Genomic DNA, 23,482 nt, shown 5'->3' with positions numbered 1-23,482 from the left:
TTTCTCTTCCTTTCTCTCTCTCTTCCTCTTATCTTCCAGGCTTTCAATTATTTAAATGTTGTTTTCTCTTCTACAATTGTCTTCTAAATCCTACTGCTAGTTATTTTCAGTAAATTTAACAATGCCTGTGAGTTTTTAGTGCTGAAACCATCCAGTTCATTAAATGCAGTTGCCACTCGATTTTCAGCCTTGTTTTGTTGCACTTTACTTCCTGGATGTCATTCTGCTTGTTCTATTGGCTCTCTTAGTTTAGTCACAAAGTTTTTTTTTACTTTTTTTTCGATCCTCTTGGTTTCCTTAGACTTTAATTGACTGTGACATCACTCTGTGGTTTAGTTCATGTGTGAGTTGTGAGGTCAAAGGTCAAGTGACGTTAGACAGGTCTCAACTTCCTGGAAAAATGGCTTTAGAATGTTGCAATGGAAGGGAAAGCCCATGGAGACTTTTCTCATGCAATGAACAGGTAATTGCCTTCATTAACTTTAAAAAATAAGTTAAAAAGGCTAGTGACACCTACATTAGTCAGATTTAAGGTCATTTATAGAATAATTACGCTTGTTGTTACTTACTTTTTATTAGTTATTTTGGAGGGATCTCATTGAATGCCTTTAAAAAGGCAGAAATTGCTTCATCTTTGCTGTTTGCTTGGTATGCAGACCCCTTGTATTGAAAATGTAAGGAAGCAGGATGCTTCATTTGGAATTTTATTTTGTGTTATATTAAGTATGCACTGAATGGTGAAAGAACTTGTCTCTGTTGCTTAATGGTTAAGGGTAAGTCCTGTGCAATTGTTGTTTTATTACCTTTCCAAAGAAACTTGTTTTTTAGTTTTGCCAGCTTGCATGATCATATTAGCATGTGTTGCATTTAAAATTCTCACATAAACTTGTCTTGGAGCTTCAAGAGTTTGTGATTTTCTTAATGCATGGTAGAATCTTTCTATGGTAACATTTTGGGCTGAAGCACTGTTGTCCAAGAATAGCTCAATGATTTCTTTTATTACATTTTGTAGTAGAGAAGCTTGTTCATAGGTTTCAGTGATATATGCCTTGATATAGCTTCTAAGTCTATTATTTTTGTTGGATTTCAAACATTGTTTTTTCTGTTGATTTAGTTCTTCTCTGGATGTCTTTTATTTTTATTTCATTTTCCGCAGCTTTTGCTTCATTTTTCTCCAGTCTGGTTATTATTTGATCAAGATTACTTCCAAAGGTATTTAATTTTGTAGAAAAGGAATGGATTTCGTCTTGCAAGGGTGTTAAAGCTGCCTTGAGCTCTTCCGTGAAAAGGGGTTGTTCTGATTACATTTTGGCAGTTTGTTTTTGCAAGTCAGGTTGCTGCTTTACAGTTTTTTGTCTCTTTGAACAAACTTCTTTCTCAGGCATGGTTATTTAAGAAAATCTTGTTTTTGATGTTTGAACTTCCATTGAATCCATAGTTCAATATTTATCTAAAGCTTATTTCTTTATGTAGCTTCCTGTGAATTGCTGTTGAGGCCTGTACTGCCTGAAAGAAACCCAGATCAGCACATGTTGTTCTTGCAGATAAGTTTAAATTCTTTATATTTTTTTACGAAATTTGCAGCAGAGATGATTCATTATCTATTATATAATAGTATTATGTGTTTTTTGATGAATTAGCCGGAGTGCCAATACCTTGATTAGCTTAGATTGCAGATTTTTATTAGGAGCTGACTGAGAAGTGTATTTCCTAGCTGGTGACCATCTTGGAATCCTATACAGGGCTTTTTCAGTATGGATAGGAGTTTAAAAGACCTGGTGGAGGTTGAACTCACAAAGAACTGTGACAGTTACAGGTCTAAGATGGTAAAATGTGGGAGATGTAAAACCTGCAGATTCACTAATGATGGATCTTATGTTGGTGTAAACAGTAACGCTATAACTATTAGTTGTTCTGAACATATCAATTGTGATACTCAAGGAGTAGTGTATTTAGCCACCTGTGTCTCCTGCACATCATTTTATACTGGCAAGGCTAAGAAAAAATTAAAAGACAGAATTTGTGAACATATAAGATGCATTAAAAATAGGAAAACAGCTAATGGCTTATACAGACATACTCAGTGGTTTGTGACAATTTTAATAAATTTCTTTTTACCATTATAGACAGAGTAATTTCAAACCCTAGAGGTGGTGATATCAAAAATCTCCTAGAATACAAAGAGTTATGCTGGCAAATTAGGTTAAAAAGTGTTTTAAAAATGAAATCTTTTAATATTTGAAACAGATTTCTTAGGTGTTTCAGTCTTTTAAAGTTTCATGTTGATCAACCTTTGGAATTACTGTTTTTATTTGTGTTTTTAACGCTACATATCTTTGCAACAGTTATGCCAATGGCTTTCATGAATAATTCAACTTGTTGTAATTTGACTTGCTTAATATTCATTACATGTGCTCTGTGGTTGGTGTTTTTAAACTTTAAATAGCCATCCTACCTCATTATCCAGTTTTACTCTGATGTTTTCCTATATCTAAATTTAGTAATGGATGAAAGAGCTTAGTATAAAGTGGATTGTTTGAACAGTTGTTTCTGCCTGTTTTTTGCTGCTTGCCCAAGTTCTTAGTCTTCTTCGGAGTGAAGAGAAGCAGTATTTTGGACATTTCACTTCAGTCTTTCTGTTTTTTTTTTGTTTTTGTATATTTCAGAAAGGTCTTACATAATTTAGATGAAGCTAAAGGAAAAACACTATCTCCATTGTGATAGTTGGAGATGGCTGCTAACTTAACTTTGATGGTGGAGATACTTGCCCTGCTTTGAAAGATGGAGGTAAGGAAATCTAAAACAGCCAGGAGTGGAGCAGTGAAAGGATCTAAGTCTCTCTGATGAGCTCACAAGGAAAACCTCTTCCATTTACTCTTATAAATTTTCCTAGTCGAAGGTTTGTGGGATGAGAAAAGAATTTGGTGAATTTGGGAGGAAAGCCTGGAATGTCTAGCCATCATTGGAACTGGAGAAACCATGCGGTCAACTTGAGGCCTGCAATATCCGGATAAGTAATCCCCGATTGAGGCTTGCAATATCTGGATGAGTCATCCTTCACAAGTGTGACAGGAGGTCTGGACTCCCAGTCCAGTGTCCAAGGCAGACACAGTAAATGAGAACGTAGGAAGGGAAACCACACTTGCCGAGGCCAGTAAGGACCAATGAGGATAACTTTGCTCTTCAACAGGAGTACTTTCTGTAGAGACTTGGGGATTAGAGGCAGGAGAAGGTACACATAAAGAAGACAGGATGGCCAAACATGGACTAGAGCATCTCTCGGTGAATGTCCCTGAGGGGGAATTAGGGCAAAGAAACTGCTGCATTTGTTGTTGAGGGGAAAAGTGAATAGACTGCAGCACTCTTGACCCCACTTGTGAAAGCTCACACTTGCCATTCATTGATTGAGGGACCACTCATAAACCATCAGAATAGTCTTGCTGAGCTTGTCCTACAAGACAATGGACTTCCCTGCTATGCATGTTGCTACAAGAAAGCGGTTGGAGGAGATTGCTCACTGCCAAACTCTTATTGCTTCTCGGCATAAGGGATAGGATCTGGTTCCCCCATATTTGTTAATGTACCAGACTACTGACATATTGTGTGTTTGAATAGCAATTGTTCCTAGCAGAGAGAGCTCTGAAGGGCCTACGATGGTAGAAGCACTGTTTTCATCTATAGGACATTTATATGCAAATCGGTCTCTTCTGGGGACCATGTACCTTGAACAGTCTGTCTCAAGTAATGTCTCCCACCCCAAATGGGAGACATCCATGGTCAATGTGGCATTTAAGAGAGGAAGAATAAAAGGATGCCCTTGACAAATCTCTTGGAAGTGTATCCACCACAGCAGGGATTTTCTGCAAACCTGAGATAATTTTATCGGATGTTGTAAGGAATGTCAATGAAAGGACCATGGCACTGCTATAGCTATTGAAGAATTCTCATATGAAGATGAGCAGTGGGTATTAAAGTTATTGCATCAGCCATCAACTCTAGGGCTTTGAGTACCATTTTTGCTGGGGGAGAGGGGTGAGAAAGAACCTGTCTGACATGTGATTTCAAAGTAAGAACTCTGTTTTGAAGCAGAAGAGCTAGACAACTGGCTGTATCTAGACGAGCCCCTATAAACTCCAAGACTTGAACTGACTGAAGTTGTGACCCAAGCAGATTGATTATAATTCCCAGTGAGTGAGATAACTGGAGTAAGTAATCCTTGGCTTTCACTAGGAGATGCCTGGTGTGGTAAACAGCCAGTTATCTAAGTAAGGAAACACTCTGAATCTGAGCAATCTTAGATGAGCTGCTACCACTGCCATGCATTTGGTGAACACCCTGGGAGCTGTGGTGAGACTGAAGGGCAGGGCTCTGAACTGATAATGATTGGCTCCTAGCCAGAAGCACAGGTATATTGTTGAGCACCTGTTTATTTTTATGTGATAGTACACATCTTGAAGATTGATAGAGCACATCCAATTGTCCTTCTGCAGGAGAAGCAGAATGTACTGAACCATGACCAGAATTTGGAGCCCTTTACAATCAGGTCCCCTGTTTTCTTTGGCACTAAAAAGAATCCTGAGTAAATTCAGATTCCTCTTTGGTCTGGGGCAACCTCTTGGATGACTCTTTTGTCAAGCAGGTTTTGAATCTCTAGAGGTGCTAAATCTCTCTGATTGGGTGGAACATCAGGGAGACATTTTATTTTCCTTTGGGGAATTTGTAAAAAGGGAATGAAATATCCTCTGGATATGATCCTTTGCATCCATGAATCTTTTGTGATCACTATCCAGACCCTCCTGACTGCCTCCAGAGAGGGACAGCTGGGCAACCTTTCAGGAGTACTGAAAGGATCTGTCTGTGAAAGAATCTCAAGACCCTTGATTCTGTAATCCCCCTCTGCTGCGTGGGTGGCATCACCCATTGTAGTTATTTCCCCCTCTGCCTCTGGGAGAAAATTCTCCACTTTGAAACACTTTAAAACAGGTAAAGCGAATGACTTTTGTTGTGGGTTGCAGTAGTAATCACCTAATAAACACTAATTGCCCTATAACTGACAGAAAGTAGAAAGTTTCTGTTCAGAGTTAATCATCTATAGCTGACCAGGTTTGGTGTTTTAACATCTTGATGACAAGGAAGCCAGTGAACAGTTGTAGAAATGTCCTCAAGTCACTGGACAGATGGTAAAGATGGTGGAATATGCAGTTTGTTCCTTTCCACAGATATATATATATATATATATATATATATTTATATATATATATATATATATATATATATATATATATATATATATATATATCTTCTTCCGGCTGCTCCCGTCAGGGGTCGCCACAGCAGATCAAATGTTTCCATTTCTTCCTGTTCTCTGCATCTTGATCTGTCACACCAACCACCTGTATGTTCTCTCTCACCACATCCATAAACCTTATCTTAGGCCTTCCTCTTTTCCTATTACCTGGCAGCTTCATCCTTAGCATCTTTTTCCCAATATACTCTGTGTCCCTCCTCAGCACATGTCCAAACCAACATAATCTTGCCTCTCTGGCTTTGTCTCCAAACCTTCCAACGTGGGCTGACCCTCTAATATACTTATTCCTAATCCTGTCCATCCTCGTCACACCCAGTGCAAATCTTAACATCTTCAACTCTGCCACATCAAACTCTGACTCCTGCCTTTTTGTCAATGCCACTGTCTCCAACCCATATAACATAGCTGGTCTAACTACCCTCTTGTATACCTTCCCTTTCACTCTTACTGGTACTCGTCTGTCACAAATCACTCCTGACACTCTTCTCCACCCACTCCATCCTGCCTATACTCTCTTCTTCACCTCTCTTCCACACTCACCATTACTCTGAACTGTTGATCCCAAGTATTTAAACTCATCCACCTTTGCCACCTCTACTCCCTGCATCCTCACCATTCCTCTATCATCCCTCTCATTCACACACACACACACACATATATATATATATATTCATAGGAGCAGCAGAGACAGATGTCTAAAATGCAGTGTTTACCTAGTCCCACCCTTTCCACAGCACCATATAACAGAAAAGTCAGGCAGAATGGCCAATTGCAAGACTGAGGCCACATTCTGAATATAGCCTAATTTCCATTATAACACCTAGCTCAACACTACACAACAGGCTGGGTATGATACCCAGCTTGTTACGAACAGATCTGGTTCTGAATGGGATAGTGAAAATGAGGAAATCAAAGCATTATCAGGACATTCGTAAATTAAAACGTTTGTCTTTGTGCATGCAAGATGGGTGGGGGGATCATTTTCCAGGTGGGCAACAATGCCCCCCTCCCCACTAGCTCCAGTGTGTGTTGGGGGGAAGTACAGTTGTGTAAGTAAATTTACCATAACAATAGTTATTTGAATGATCACTGCCACAGTAACCTAAGTTATATGGGTGATATCCTGCACTGGATAGAATAGCTGGCCAGCTTCCAAAGTTTTAGGGCACCTTCCACATGCCCAAACTGTCAGGCACATCAGCTGAACTGATAAAAAAACAGGTTTGGCTGCCAAGGCCTTCAGGGCTTTCATGCCAACAGACACAGGGAGGCTAAACCCTGAAAGGACAATGCTAGGAACAACAAAAATATGTATTCACACTGGCATAAACAACACAACAAAAAAGGTGGATACAGAGAGCAGCTACTGCAGCAGTGATCATTTGAAAACGTAGTGCTATGGAAAGTTTACTTACAGAATTGTACCATGTTAATCATATTGATCACTGCAGCCTAAGATAAATGGGTAGATTAACTTAGCTAACTAAATTTGCGAGGTGGAAGGAGAAGGGTCCAGGAGCCCCTAGAGAATGGACCTAGCAAAGCTTGATTTTGACCTAGAGAAGGAATCAAGCTTATAGCAGTTAGTAAAAGTATGTACAGAGGACCAAGTTGCTGCTCTTGGAATATTTAAGGAATCCAACCCTTTGCAAAAAGCCATAAGTGAAGCCAAGGCCTGGAAAGTGGGTTTTGACTTTTCTGGGAATAGTTTTGTTGTGGAGAATATAACAAAAAGTAATAGCCTTGGACAACCATTTGGGAATAGTCTGTTTTTACACAGGTTGTCCCTTCTTACCAACAAAAGAAATTAACAATTGATCCAAAATCTAATTAGTTCTATCAAGGTAGTACTTGAGCTGTCTGTGGACATCCAAGTTATGCAGTATCATTTCTTCCTCATTTTTAGGTCAAGGAAAGAAAACAATATGATGGAAAGTTTGGCTTAATACAAACCTAGATACAACTTTAGGTATAAAAAACGGATTTGTCTAAAAAAAAAAAAAAAAACTTGTCTCTGTGGAAAATGAAATAGTGTTGGCTCGTAATAAGAGCTTGTAACTCAGATACCTTTCTTGCAGAGGTTAGGGCCAATATAACTATTTTCTACATTAAGGACCTCAGGTTAAGCCAGTTTAGCTAGTACAAATAGAGCAAGTATTAGCTTTTCTAACACAAAACTAAGACTCCCAAGGAGGGGCCATCAGTTTTCTTGGAGGCATCTAATACAAAATCCCTTTCAAAAAAATGTTGACATGAGAATGCGTTGAAAGAGGAGGATTCATAGGCAGACATGCTGAAATGGCTGGTAAAATAAACCTTGACAGATGAGTAAGAAAGGCCGTAGGATACTAACTCACACAAATATTGTAAAACCAGAGAACACTTAGCCCTGAATGGTTCTGGGTTATATCGTTGACACCAACTAGAAAACACTTACCATTTGCTAAGGCATAGTTTTCTAGTAGCAGGTTTTCTAGAGTCTGAAAAGGATCACTTGTTGGCTGATAACATAATTCAGCATTCAGTTCAAAACACAGACTCTCAGAGATTCTGGATGCAAACACATTATTTATTATAAAGTATCATGATACTGGAATATCTCAAAATAGAGAGATTCAACTGTATGCTTAGATGTACCCTTTTTTAAATCTTAAAATTCAAAACAATAGTTTGGTTCATACAAAGTTCAAAACTTTTTCAACTTGAGATAAAAACAAAACACGTTTCCAAGGCTGAAAGGAGTAAACAGATAAAAGGGTATGCATATGCAGGAATAGCATAAAACCTTCTCATGCTTCATTCTTGACATCGTTTATGTATTTTCTTTCATCAGACTTATCTCAGAGACATTCCCTATAAGTACAAAGTACCTGGCTTCCTTTCAAGGTTAAATGATTACAAAAAAATCTACCATCTGTTTACTAAGATCTAATGAACTGTAACAAACTGTTCTTCTCAGCTAAATAGTAAAAATATATGAAACTCTTGCAGTACTTTTAAGTTAACAGTATATTAAAATAAGCATTAATAGACATAAAAATAACATATCCATTACAGCTCCATTAGTACCTCTTGCACATCCTCAGTAAACAGTTGCTTAAAGGGAATTAAGACCCTATCATGAAAACAGTCAATTGAAGTTGACTAGGGTTGGGGTGTATCAAACACTCCTGATCTTGCGTGAGGAAGCTTGTGGAAATTGCGCCTGGCCACTTCCAAAAGAAGGGAGAACCACTGCTGCCCAGGTCAGAAGGCAGTCACCACAAAGATCTTGGGGGATTCCTTCTGAAACAGACATCAGATGAAAGGGTGGAAAAGCATGCAGAAACATTCCTATCCAAGGAAAAGAAAAGTTATCTGTCTTCCAGGCCTTCTTGCATGTAATCCTGGAGCAGAATATTACCAGTTGATTGTTCAGATAGGAGGAAAAGAAGTCTGCTTGATGAACTCCACAAAGATTATCAAATCTTAGATGATCCCTTATCCTTTTCATCTTGTCTGTCACACAATTTTGCTCTGACAGAATGTAGGATGCCTGTAGTGTGAGACTGTGCTGTGAAGCTATATCCCAAGCTAACTTGGCTAGTCTGCAAAGTGGGTATAACCTGTTCGCCCTTGCTTACTGATGTACCACATGACTGTGATATTATCTGAAACATCTTGAAGATGTCACATGGACCAAAGATGATTCAGAGAGTTGAATGCCTTAATCAGGGCAAGCATCTCTTTTATACTTATGAGCATCCTTCTGTCCTTGGTGTCCCGAACACCTTGTCCTTTTAACCCTCCTGAAACTTGCTCCCTAAGTAAAGTCAGAGGCATCTGTGGTGACTGATTGCTTTGGAACAAGAAGAGAGAAGGGGAGATGCAGACTTAAGGATATGCACTGTCTCCACCAATTGATTTCTCTACTGACAAATCCCAGGACTAGGATTTGAAAACACAAAGGATGTTGGTTCTGGAAACAAATAGACTTCAGATACAATTGTATCTTTCTCATGAGGAGTCTTGCCGGGGATACCATGAGAATCACAGAAACTGAGAGTCACAAAATCCCAAGGTATTCTCTCAGTGACAAAAGTCTGAGTGGAAAACCTTAAAAATAGTTCTACATAAAAATCTATTTTTCCTGTGGAAGAAAAACTCTTTGAACTGAGGTGTCAAGCTGACACCTCAAGAACACAATCCTGTCTTAAGGAGTAAAGAAAGGCTTTTGAATATTCTCTTGGAATTGCAGCTTGCGTAAAAGATCTCTCAACCAAGTGAGAGATTCCTGACACTTTGAAAAAGACTCTGTAAACAAAGCAAGTTGTCTAAATATGGAAACTATGGATACTCTGCAGCCTACAATGTGCTGTAACTGGAGCTGGACATTTTGTGAAAACTCTTGGTGCAGTGGATAGTTGTAAGGGTAAGGCAGATGTCTGATAATGTGATCCAGACACACGAACCCTAAGAAACTCCTGATGTCTGGGTGAATACAGACATGATGATAAGCATCTTTTAAACACAGTGTTACCAGGAAACTGAAATGAGAAAGGGAAGGTGACAGGTTATCAAGTGACATTAGTTTTGCCTTGGGTACTACCACAAACAGGTTGACTAACAGGACATTTGCAGATAGTGACACACATCCTCCAGCATTGACACAACTGGAGGAATGGGCTGCAGTTCTGGAAATTTCTTCTGTAACATTACATATTAATTTCTAAGAGACCTGCAAACTTCACTGTTCTCTCAAGGAAAACACTGGCACATTCTAGAAATAGTCTCAGATAAAAAGAAACCCCCACAGGGAGAATCAGAAACTGAGCCTCCTCTTTGTCTGAATCACAAAACTATGGAGAGAGACCTATATCTGTCCATTCATTCTTCTTGTCCAGATTCACAATCTTGAATATCTTTACTTTACAAGACACTGCCTTATAAAAAGGAACAATAGCCAATATTAAGCCCCGAGCCAGGACCAGTAAGCTACTGTCTAAGGAATTTTTAGGAGGAGTAGATACATGTTTATTTTTCAGTCTGACATGCAAAATGGGGCCAAGATTACTATCAATGGTAACAGCAGCTTCTCCAGGGATGAACACAGCATTCTGACCAAACAGGGAAGTCTTCCCTGTTCCCTTTCCTAGGACCAACAAGAGTATCTCTCCCTTGCCCACTAATGGGACCCCACCAGCCGCACAGAATTTGGCTAACTCCTGATCCATAGTGGTTGTAGGTGCTACACCAGAGGGTTCCAGGGTAAAAGATGAGTGGTCTGAGGAACAAGCTATGCCCACAGCACAATCACCCACCTGCGGTTCAGGCAAATTGCTAGATTGCTGTGATAGCAAAGGCTGTTTTCTTAACTTTTCTTTTTGTGGCTGAAAGAAGGACTGACCATGGCACTGGCAGTTTGTTCCATGGTCAAGCCAAAAATGGTGCCTCTTTTTTGAGAAAACAATCAGCAAAATCTAGTACAAATGAAAAGTCTTTAAAAGTCATTTTTCCATTTAAAAAACACATCAATTACTTTTACCAGACCCAACAAGTAAAATAAACACAATTTCTGCACAGAATTTTTTTTTAATTATTTTACACAACTTTGAAACTGACAGGAAAAAAGTGTGCTCCCATTTAAAAGGCATCTATATTACATAATCAAACTTTTAAAAGTTCAAATGTCATATGGTCGACACCATATAACTGAACTTTTAAAAGTTTGAAAATATAATAAAAAAAAAAAAACAAAGACAAAACCTACCTGAACAGTTTAAGCAAGGGACAAGCCCCCCTCCACCCCCCACACCCCCTGCTCTTTAAATATACCAACTCCGAGATTGCACTACAGTGCAGAAAAGGGAAATCTTCCCATTCCGCACTGTACAGAGATCTCCATTGAAATGTTTGAACTTTTAAGAGTTTGACAACTTGATATAGACCCTTTAAAAGTACAGTTAATTCTCATGGCAGTCCATTAAAACACAAACTCCTAGCTTAAAAATAACTTTTCTAAACAGGAAAGTACAATAAAACAAACAATTTTTTAATGTGGAAGGTTTTTACTCAAAGGGAAATTATCTTCCCAGTAAAGGAACAGCACAAGCCAGACACTGATGTTGAAAAGCACACAGAGGAGCACTCTCTTCAATGGCAGAAATGCTCTGGAGGGCTCAGTGCATAAACCTATCTTTTTAGTCAGCTCAGCTAGAGCTGATTGATGGTTTGAGTGCATGGAAGGTGCCCTGAAGCTTTGGAATCTTGCTGGTGTTGTAGTCTTGGCAGGAAATAATCCCATACATATATGGCTGCTGCAACAGTGATAAAGCTGATGAACATCTTAAGTTATTTTCTGTGCTGGCATTTCTGTAGAGAAAAAAAAAGGAACTGCTAGTCTCATGATTGTGCCTTCTAACACTCTGCACCTGGGGCAATTGCCCCCTTCACCCCACCCAGCTACTCTACTGATCAGAACCGGAGGATGGTAGAAATGCAATTTGTGTGATTTATGCTACCAGAACCTGAGGTGGCAGGATTGCAATTTTTTGATTTCTAATCTGTGTGCCATTTAGTAGTAATATTATGCAAACCAATTAACAAACATTTTAGACATTGTATTTCTTGCAGCAGAACTTACTTTTAGTAGTATTAGTTACTTTGGAAATTCTGCACGTATATACAGAGTTTTCTTTTGGGTAGTCTAGGACCTCTAAGGCACTGCCTTTAACCTTGTGAGTTTCAGAACTTTTAAGCAGACTCTTGTTGAGAAACCATCTAGTTTGTAACTCTGTGTCATCCCAGCCTACACACTTCAAGGAAAACTTGGAGGAATGAGGCCTGCATGCTTCTTTCTCTACAAAATAATAAATACACAGTTGTTAAATTATTACCAGTTTCATATAATGTGATAATTCAGACTGCCAATTTGGTCATTCCTAAACATGCAAATCACAAGCACTGGTAAAATTATTTAATTATTACAATGCAGGAAATCACAAGTATTGATAAATAATTATTGCATCACACCTGTTTACAAAAAGTCAGTTTCTGCTAATTTTCTATTTATTTGTCAGCTGCTGTGCCTCAAAATGTTTCTATTTCACTTCACCAGGACAAGAATGACTGCGCTGTTCTTTTAATGTTCTGTTATGTTACTGTTTCCATTTCCTTACTATGTACTTGATTATATTTATCACTGCTGTCTTTAACTTTTTGTGCTGAGGAGTCACATTCCACTACCTCTAACTTCTGTATAATGTCTAAGCTTATGGTATCAGCATCAACCCCCATTTTCCCATTTCCACATGGGGTCAGTGTGCCACATCAAGAGTGACCAATTCACGTAGTGCCATCATTTACACCAAGTGGCTGGCATGTTCCATCAGAATTCAGAAGAATATTGTGTGTCAGGTAATGCCATTTCTCACAGCTTCATCATAATTTAGACAAATATTGCTTTCTCTTTTCACTCTCATAGTGGTTTTTCACTACTCACCCTAATATTCATATTGGAAATCTGTTACTGCCTGCTTATCTTTTAGCCTCTGTTCTGCGGCACTTAATTAGTAAGTGTTCTCATAGTCTAATGTTATCTTTTCATGCTTTGGTTTTGTAATCTGTGCATATCAGCAGTGGTTCTCATTTGTTTACTTGCATTATGTTTGCTGTCTACTTTTGTACCATCTTTGGTCTGGGTCGTTACTGAAAGGAGTCCCTGAACCAGCCTACCAAATTAATAAACAGATAAAGACTTGTATTAATCCATGACGTGGTGTTTTGAACTTCTTTTGTCTCAAAAAAACTTTTTTTCCCCTTTCTGTTTATCACAATAATCTTTATCCCTGTATAGCAACTGCATTTTTTTGGCTGAGCGTAGCCGATACCATTTACTTCATCTCCTGTTTTCATTTTGTTTGGCTGAGCGTAGCCGATACCATTTACTTCATCTCCTGTTCTCATTTTCCAACTCTCTCTTCTGTTTCTCAGTTAATTTTGTTCTTTTCTCACTGTCTCTTACAAGCAGCATTTTACTCTGCTTCACCATCCAAGGTGGCATGCTTTGTGTCTCCACTGGCATACAGTTACTTGTTTGGATTACCACAGCTCAAGGGCTTCAGTACTAAAACTGCATAAAACCTGATGATCCACAATGCCAAAAACGAATGCATGAAGCATACAGAAAAAATAAAATGTAGGTGTTTTTTTTGTGGGGGTAATTGAGAAATCTTCCAGACAAAGGAATCACTGTCACCATATGCAGAGAAACCTCACTGATGGCAGGGATTCTCAATTATAAATAGAACCAGCATTCTTATCCCTGGTGTCTGGTGTCTCAGGCTCTTGGTGTTTGGTTTAGAGTACAGAAGTGAAGTTCAATCACAGCTGCTTGAGTTTGACAGCCAGAGCTGGTAGTTACCTATGTACTGGCAGCCCACATTTCAGCAAAATCACAGCACTTGTGTTAGTGTTTAATGGGTGGTACAGTCTCACAGCCTTCAAGTGAGATAGTTTTACAATGACTAACGGTACTTACTTGTTTTCTGATGTGAAGTGACCACAGGCTGGGAATACTAACGTAGTGGGCTGCATGTTAGCAGATGAAGCTCCCCACTTTTTTTCCTGTGGCGTTTGCCTGTAACATGACAAGCCTGAGTGCATGCATTACAAGCATACAAGTACACAGTGTGTGCTAATCATGATATATTATGTAGATGCTTTTGTGACCAAAGGCTGAATGTGTTATGGTGACGTAGTGACTCTTTCTTTATATGGTACTTCATTTTTATAAATTAGTCTTTAGCCCACTGCAACTTATGCCCAGGCTGTTTACTTTGATTAGACATTGTCCTCTCACCTAATGAACCTTTTAAAGACTGACCAAGTACTTACTCAATGACTACAATACAGGCTTGTACAGAACCAACATGACTAGGATCATGGACAGAGATGTGATGATCCCAAGTCAGGGATAGTGCCCCTCATAGTGTGCTGGGGACAGCATATCCTTGCAAAGGAAGTGTGTAAGATACCCTGTGATGCAACCACCAGGGCAGGACTATGGCCTCATTAGAAATGACCTCATTACCAGGATGCCAGTAAAGGCACAAACAACCGCCATGGCTTCCTGTATGATGGCATTTCTACTTAACTTTTGCCTTTGTATTGGGGATACCTAATATGGGGGAAAGAATGGACTCAAGACCAATAAGGAAAGCTTGATATTTGACAGATATAGAGAGAAAAATCGTGCTAAAACAGTATTGTGATACTGGTCTCACTTTTCTTAATTTTTTTCCAGTGGTACTGATTCAATAAACTACATCTTCCTGTTTGCAAGTTCCTACTATGAAGAGCAAGCCCAATCACTCAGGGTGAATTTTTTCACTTACAAATCACTGGAAGCTGCATGTTATATACATAGTAATAGCATAGCCCCAAATAAGTGCTTACTGCAGGGGCCAAGCACCCCATGCAGTCCTCACATGGGGGAACACTCCCTGAACTTACATATAACAACTCCACAGCTTCACAACACTTGTGAAAGGAGAGACTACTAAAACAGGAGTTTCCCCCACTGTACAAAATACATACTTTGGATAAAAGGAAGCATACTGTTATTTCTGAACTTATCTGGGAAACAGACATGAAAATAATTTTAGATTCTCAGATACTGGGAACTGTTAATGCAGTTATCAAGGTTTAATACCATATGTCATAGTTTCAGATTATTTTGATGGCAATGTCTTTTTAAATATTTTTATACCCCTGTGAGGTTTTCACAGATGTTCCATGGATACCCACCTAACTGTTGGCACTGTTCTCCACATGATTTTTTCCCCTTTGACAGTCAAACAGTTGTGACTTGAGAGTCTAAACAGCTTAAAGGGCTACAAGTAAAAAAAAATACCAATGACCTGTTTCTAATGACATTACACCAGCTATACTTATGTAAACTAATTTTAGATTACATATAAGTATATACAATTAGACTTCTTTATATAATTATACAGAAACAACTGACTGACATTACAATTGTATAGATACAGGTTCACAGGTTAGTACTAGGCTGACTGCCTTTGTGAGCAATTTTAAACCTAGTCATTTATCCCATGTGAGGATCAAATCCTTCAGCTTGTGTCTGTAAGGTAAACACTTTAACCATTATCCCAACCTCCCACCATAAAATGTCCCTCTATCTATTGCACAGAACAAATGGTAGGCAAAAACACTGTCAAAATTTCCCTCCAGCTTCATCAAGGGCAACATGAGGCAGATCAAGGGAGAATGTGATGCTAATTCAGATATCAATGTTTACCTTGAAGATGGCAAGGGTGCTACTCTGCTTATCGTGTAATGGAAGTTTGTACCACAGGTGAGTGATAAATTGGGATCTGAATCTATCATGCCAACATACCCTATTTATCTGTTGATGAAGGTTTAAGTTTCTTTAACTACATATTTGAGAAACTATTTGTTCTGGTGAGCAACAGGAGGTCATAGAAGGTCCGATCTTTCCTGGCTCAAAAGGCTAACACAGACCCCCCATAGAGAAATCTATAAGACAGACTGAGGGCTGCCAATCTGTCATGATAACTAACATTTTTGAGGCTGTTGGTCTTTTTAGTTATAAATTTCTGAGATCTATTAATGTGAGTGAAATGTTTAGACAAATACATGCAAAAATGGGAATTATATTCAATAACAGGTCTGATGAGATATGAGTGAAGGGAATTAAGATCTCTCTAGATGTAGAGGACATAACTTTGGATATTATATGAGCTAGAAAGAAAACTTTCCAAACTACTATGCATACATGATGATCTAAAGATATAGAATTATCAACAACAGTATCGAGATGCAGACAGTGCCATGGTGTAAAGATATAAAACAGTAACTATGGCTTAGACAACAACCTGGGTTCAATTAATGGCTCAGGCATCTGTGGCACCAGCATAGAGGGATGGGAGTGCCCATCCTGTGGAGGAGGGAAGTTGCCTGGGTGTGTCTTGCACACAATCCCTGGTAGAGGCCAAGGAAGTAATAAATCTATTAGAAAAACCAAATACATGAGATACACTACATAAATATGAAATACCAAAGCCTAGTGCACGCTGGAGCCATATAATGGTGCACTTTATGACTGTAACTTCAAAAATAATTAATAGAACAAATAAAGTTATAAAAACAATTATTAAAAAAGGAAAAGATAAACAGTTCACTGTTATAGACCCATTTCATTATTAAATGTTGATTTTTACACGATTATTTAAAAGGATTGAGAGAAATTGTAAATATGCTTATTAGTAAAGATCAAGGCTGGCTTTATTACAGAAAGACTATCATTGCATAATAGTAAAAGTTATCACAGTAATAGATCTAGTTAACAATTGGAAAACTAAATCAGCTTTGATTAGTTTAGATGTTGAAAAACATTTGATTTAATTTATTGGCTGTTTTTGTTCAGAATATTAACAGAATATAGATTTCCAGTAAATGTTGTAGATTTAATTAAAAATCTTTATGTAGGCTGCAGAACAATTGTAAAATAGGTTTATCTCACTGTAAATTAAACTTCTTAAAGATACAAAGCTAAGATGTCCGTTATGCCCATTACTACTTGCCTTAATAATAGAACCATTTGTTAATAGTATTACATATAACAAAAACATAGTTTCTTTTGAGTTTAATAAAGATTACTATTTGATATCTTATCATCATTAGGTAATATCAAAAACACATCTTATGATCATTAGGTGATATCAGAAAGACAATCCCTAAAATTTATAAGGAATCAGATTATTTTAAATTAATTTCTTTAATGCATATTAACCATAATAAATATGAATTTATTTTAATCAAACTGTAGATACAAATATTAAAAATAAGTATAATTTTGATTGGGATAAAAATATTAAATATTTAGGAATAACTATTTACTCAGACACTAATCTAATTATTAATTCTAACTTTATCAGTATTTTTGATGAAATAGAATCTTTAATTCAACAATAAAATACATATTTCTTTACATTTGAAAAAAGATCGATGCTGATAATAATGGTTGTTTTACCTAAAATATTGTATATATTGCAATCAACTGCCATGTTTCCAGATAGGAGGTTAATACAAAATTAGAAAAAAAAATGTTAATTTCATTTTTGTGGTACCCTGTAAAACCAAGAATTGCATATAAAAATTATACAACAATATGGGGAACATGGAGGGATAAGTTTTCCAGATTTAGAATCCTACTCCTTCACCACAATTCTAAATGTGATTGCATGTTTATTAAGCCCACATTATGCAAGCAAATGTAAGAGTTTATATGAACAAAAAAATAAAATATCCATATACATATAATGATTTATGTAAAGATGAAATCATAAACAATAATTTTATATGGCTATTAAAAATATATAGACCTAAATATAAAAGTAAAATTGGATTCATGTTATATGATGAATACAGTGAACATTTTTAGAAATTATTTAAGATTCTCATTATTTAAAAAATGGACGTTTATGTTATTCCCAATGACATGTACACTAGGATTTATAGAATATCAAAACCTTAATAACATATTACTTCTTAAAAATAAAAATGTAATACTTTGGTATGAATATTAAGGTAAAGGTTCATTGTTAACATATGATAAAACATACTATAGGCAATACACACTGATTAACATTATATAGTATACTTGAAAAATGTAAAATGTAAACATCAGTTGCATTATATGAATGATAATGAAAAACATAATTTGCCTATAATGTTTCAATATTTAACATCTATTATTCAAGGGAACATTACACTTGAAGGGTATCTCTCTAAGTCCTATAAAATTATGATTAACAATAAAAATAACATTGACAACAGATTATGGAATTTTATTAAAACAAAGATGAAAAAACTAAATTTTGATATTAAAATCTATAGGTTTATCAGTCTCAAGTTTATACTGGAAAATGTTCACATGGAAATATAGTCTTAGAAGTTTTATTACACCATTTCATATATCAAAATTTAGTAAGTCAGAAATTTCTAAATGCTGGACATGTGGTACAGTAACCCAAACCAGATTGAATACATATATTTGTAGATTGTGGAAAAGTTAAGTATTACAAGGATAAAATAATTTCTCTTGTGGCTTCTGTCAATATTTGCCACACACTCTCAATTAGAAATGGAAGGATGTGGGCTGAATGTTGTGAATAGGACATATGTTAAATTTAGAGCGGGTAATTGTAATAGTAAGAATATTATTTATATGGCAAAGTGCATGCTATGCCCCACATTTTACATAGGAAAGACCAAAAAGCATTTTAGGAAGCGAATATATGACCACCTATACAAAATTAGGGTGAAAGATATGAACAGCGCATTGTTCCATCACATCAACAGATGTGGGGAAACACATGTATTCAAGTTAGCCATCATTGACCAAGTTAACATCTCAACTCGGGGGGGGGGGGCGCAACCATAAAGCACTTTTAGGGAAAAGAGAGAGTGCATGGCAAATATTGACAGATGCCACTAGAGCACCAGGAATTAATGAATATGTTACCATCAAACACTTTTTGCAATTATTGTAAATAGGATGGTTCTTTCTCTATATTTTGTTTGCCTTGTTTGAGTCGTGTTCACTCACTGAACTATACAACATTACTTAGACGGTTGGCTTCCGTCTAGTGGACTACATTTATGGTGTTGTTTCTGCTTTTTTGTTCTGTTATAAGTAGTAATCAATATTGTATGTGCTAAGGTCTCCTAGCAGTTGCTAGAAGAAAAGTAATTATTTCCATTACTACTAAGACACTTACTCTTAAACAAATACTAGACCATCTAGAATACCCTAAATCCAAACCAAATCACACTAAAATAACTTCCTTCAATAACCTTATCTTACCTGGAGACATTCACCCCAACCACGGACCTAACCCACTCACAAATAACAATTACCCTCCCCTTCCTCTATCCTTTCATCCCCCTACAATGCTCTTAAATTTTTCACACTCAGTGCCCAGAGTCTCAACAACAAAGCAGATCAGTTTCAAGCATAGCTAAGTCATAACCAACCTGACATTGTAATCATCTCTGAAACTTGGCTCAAACCTCACATCTCTGACTCTGAAATCCTACTCTTTGGATTTCACACTCTTATGTGTAACCACCCAAGGGTGGCCACGGTGGTGCAGTGGTTAGTGTTGCCGCCTCCCAGCAAGAGGTTCTCCAGTTCAAATCTCAGCTGGGGTGCCTTCTGTGTGGAGCCTGCATGTCCTCCATGTTGTCACGTGGGTTTCCTCCTGGTGCTCTGGTTTCCTCCCACATCCCAAAGACATGCGGTAGGTGAATTGGACACTCTAAATTGGCCCTAGGTGTGAGTGTGTGCATGTGTGTGCCTTCTGTGGAAGGTTGGGCACCGGGCTGGCAACTCAACACCGTAAGGTTCCACTGCCAATCATGAGCGGACAGATGATCGGCTGTGGCATCCCCTGACTGGGAAAAGCCAAAAGAAGAAGATGTGACCACCCAAAGAAAAAAGGTGGATGCATTGCATTAATTGTTCTTTAAGCAGTATTTTGAAATTAAAAAGCTTAAAGAGTTGATGTGGAGTTGATATATTATCAGCCCAGTATGTATAATAATGTAGGTAATATGTTAATTTATTTTAAGTTAGTTTTTCATATGTATATATATTTATTTTTTATATATATTTTTTATATATATTGTTTTTGCAGGTTTTGTTGTTATGAGGTTAACTTTTATGTTAACTTTCATTTTAATGAATGTATACATTCTTCGTGACAGTAATTATTTGTTTACTCTTTGTGTCTTTAAGAAGATGGTTAAGTGGGTTTGTCCTATTTGGCTTGATTAATTAACCAAACCTGAATGTATTTATAAGTGTTACTGAATTTTAACATTTTGTCTGAAGAAGTTTGCACATCGTGCAAACGAAAAGCGCTTTACATTAAATTTTACTTTCAGCTTTGTTTGGTTCGTTACTTTGACTACTGCAGTTCCTGGTTTTTGAATTTATTGTTGGTGTTCGTGTTTTTTTGGGTCTAGTCCAGTCTACTTACCTTAATTCCCCTACCAAACCCCATTCCTAAATTCGCCAATGCTGAACTAACAGTTGGTCTATTAAAAATGAATAATCATAAAAGGCTGTGTATCATCGCCCTTTATATCCCACCTGGAAATAACGTCTCAACCCTTGAAGACATACTCCAATGGACCACAGCTGAAATTAACCTTGAAACTTACATACTAGGTGATGTAAACATCGACTGGAATAAAATCAACAGTCTCATACCCTCCCTGTCCATTAGCCTCTTTAACTTTACTCATGTAACCCACTCCATCAGCAGCCCCAATAAAACAAATCCCCCAGGATCCACTCTTGACTGGATCTTAGTCACCCATCCAAATAAAATTATCAACTCTGGCACCATCCCTGACTCTATTAGTGACCACCTCCCAACTTTCATTTACCGTGCAACCACCTCCCATCCATGCTAACATCAATATATTCAGACCCGCAACCTTAGTAAATTTGACCCCAAAACCTTCTCCAACTATCTCAAACAAATGAACTGGAACATTCTAAAAACCCTTCCACTCGATAAAGCCACAGAGCACTTTAATTTTACTTTCCTAGACACTCTAAATTCCCTAGCTCCACCAAGGAAAAAAAGAATAAAAACCATAACTGCCCCTTGGCTAACCAAAGAAACAAAGCAAATTATGCATCAGAGACAAATCCTGGAAGCTTTACCAAAAGAATAAACTTCCTGAAACCATTCTCCAATATACACAGCTCCGTAACTTTGCAAAAAAACAAATCTTCAAAGACAAAAAATCCTACTACACTAGGCTCCAGTTCAACCATCCCCAAAACCCTAGGCTTTTTTGGAACTCCATAAACTCGCTGCTCAACCCAGGCTCCAAAAATAACTCCTGTCCAGACCCAAGTAAATCTGACCTCAAATTAGTCTCACTATTCAACTCTTTCTTTATAGAGTCAATATCCAACCTAACAAAAACTTTTCCCAACAACGACCATCTCTCCTACATTCCACCTCATCTAAGTCCTCAAATAATTTCCCCACTATGTTTGAGCTTAAACCTGTCTCCACTAACTACATGAAAAGACTTCTATCCAAATTTAAACCCTGCTCCAATGCACCTGACAACATCCCTGCTTCCTTTCTCAAGTCTGCTGCCGATGGTATAGCTATCCCAATTAGTATCCTAATTAATAGATCCATAAAGGAATCCTATGTCCCTAAACTCTGGCATTCTGCCTTTATTCTTCCTCTCCACAAAGGAGGCAAAAACACTAACATTTCAAACTTCCACCCTATAGCTCTTCTCTCTCCAATCTCTAAAATCATTGAAAAATGCATCCACCTCCAACTTATGCCTTTTCTGACTAAAAAACAACTTCTTATGTCTACCCAACATGGCTTCCAACCAGGACATAGCACCATAACAGCTCTACTCTCATTCTTAGAAACTGTCAATCAAGCCTGAGATTCTGGGAACTTAGTATCCACAGTGCTCCTAGATCTCTCTAAAGCATTTGATACTGTTTCCCATAAGCACCTTCTAAGTCACCTCTCAAACCTAAATCTTCCCAAAAACACCTTTCTTGGTTCTCAAGCTATCTGTCAGATAGATCTCAGGCTGTTAAATAGAAAAAAGGCACCTCACCTTTCTTACCTACCCCTACCACAGGGGTCCATCCTCAGTCCAATGCAGTTTAATATCTTTATCAATAACTTTCACTCTGCTGTTCCTAATGCCAAAGTCATCCAATATGCAGACGACTCTACATTTGTCTGCTCTACCTCTAATCTCCCTGAACTCCTATCTAAAACTCAGACTGCCTTCTCTACTACTGAGCTCTGGATGTGCCAAAATCACCTTTCTCTCAATGCTAACAAATCTAAAATACTACTATTCACACCGTCAAAATCTTTCTCTTTTGATAAAAATTCCTTCCAAGTCCTTAGCGAAAGCAACTCTCTGATCGAAGTTGTTTCCTTTGCCAAACTACTCGATGTAACTATAGACGAACACCTCAAGTTCGACATCCATATTCAGCAAAATATAAAGAAAACCCACCAAAACTAGGTATGCTATACAGGAACAACCACTTCCTCTCTACTTCTACCAGGCATACTCTGGCCTCCTGTTACCTCCTTCTCTCCCTTCTGTATGGCGCCCCGCTACTAACTAACCTACCCTCTTCCATCACTTTCAAACTTGAAAGCTGTTATAACAAAATTTCTAAATTTGCCACCAAAGCCAAACATTGCACTCATCAATGTGTTGCCCTCCTATCCCTCAACTGGTTAGAATTCACAAATTATCTGGACTTCCTCCAGCTCACTATGGCACATAGACTTATATTTAATCCAACCAAATGCCCCGCTCTAACAAACATCCTTCCCCCATACACCCCAAATAAAACTCTCAGATCTGAACACCAAAACTTATTACTGTCCACAAACCTAAATGTCCTGCTGGACATCTTCTCCTCTCCTTCTCCTTAGGTAAGAAATGGAACTCTCTCCCTTCCGCACAAAGGACAATGTCAAACATAAACAACTTCAAAACTCAGCTTTACACCTACCTCTCCTCCAAATGGAAATGTAACTGCATTCTCCCCACCTAGAACTATTTAACAAAAGCCCCTGGGAGGGTATCCTCCTGATTTCCTAATCACCTTATAGCTGGCTATAACCTTCTATGGCTAATTCCCATATGATCTCTCACACTCTGTAAATATTTTAAATAGCTTTTGACTTTAACTGTGTGAATTTGTCAAAATGTATCTCCTCGATATTTTTCCACTATGGGCAATATTGCTCACACTTTGTATTATTTGATATGTATCTGTACTTGTACTTTTATTTTTATTGGACTGCTATCTTTACTGTAATCAGTTTCATGGAGCTTTTCTCCCCAGGCCTCCACTGAAAATGGGCTCTCTGGGCCCAGTGGACTTCCCCTGTAATCAAACTGGAAATAAATAAATAAATAAATAATTGCTAGAAAATGGAAATCTGATTCAATTTCATTATTCAATGATTTCATAGAATTAGCCACTATTCTATGTAATAAGAAAAAGAAGTAAATAAATTAAGATCAGAAAATGGTATTATAAAACCTCCTTGCTGG

General features: G+C 37.6%; 1 protein-coding gene across 2 annotated transcripts in view; it reads right to left on the bottom strand.

The window, feature by feature from the left end:
* Window positions 1-23,482, bottom strand: part of LOC122810850 (carcinoembryonic antigen-related cell adhesion molecule 15-like) — a 416,080-nt gene that overhangs the window by 46,120 nt on the left and 346,478 nt on the right. For both annotated transcript variants that reach the window (XM_044082401.1, XM_044082402.1), the window contains one exon: window positions 11,931-12,146. In XM_044082401.1, the coding sequence (XP_043938336.1) occupies window positions 11,931-12,146 (216 nt within the window). The remainder of the gene's footprint in view (window positions 1-11,930; window positions 12,147-23,482) is intronic.

The sequence above is a fragment of the Protopterus annectens genome, chromosome 9.part0, assembly GCF_019279795.1.
Source record: "Protopterus annectens isolate FY-2018-M chromosome 9.part0, PAN1.0, whole genome shotgun sequence".
NCBI classification, from domain to species: domain Eukaryota; kingdom Metazoa; phylum Chordata; order Ceratodontiformes; family Protopteridae; genus Protopterus; species Protopterus annectens.
The sequence above is the reverse complement of the archived record's forward strand: the minus strand, read 5'-3'. Positions and strand labels throughout refer to the sequence as shown.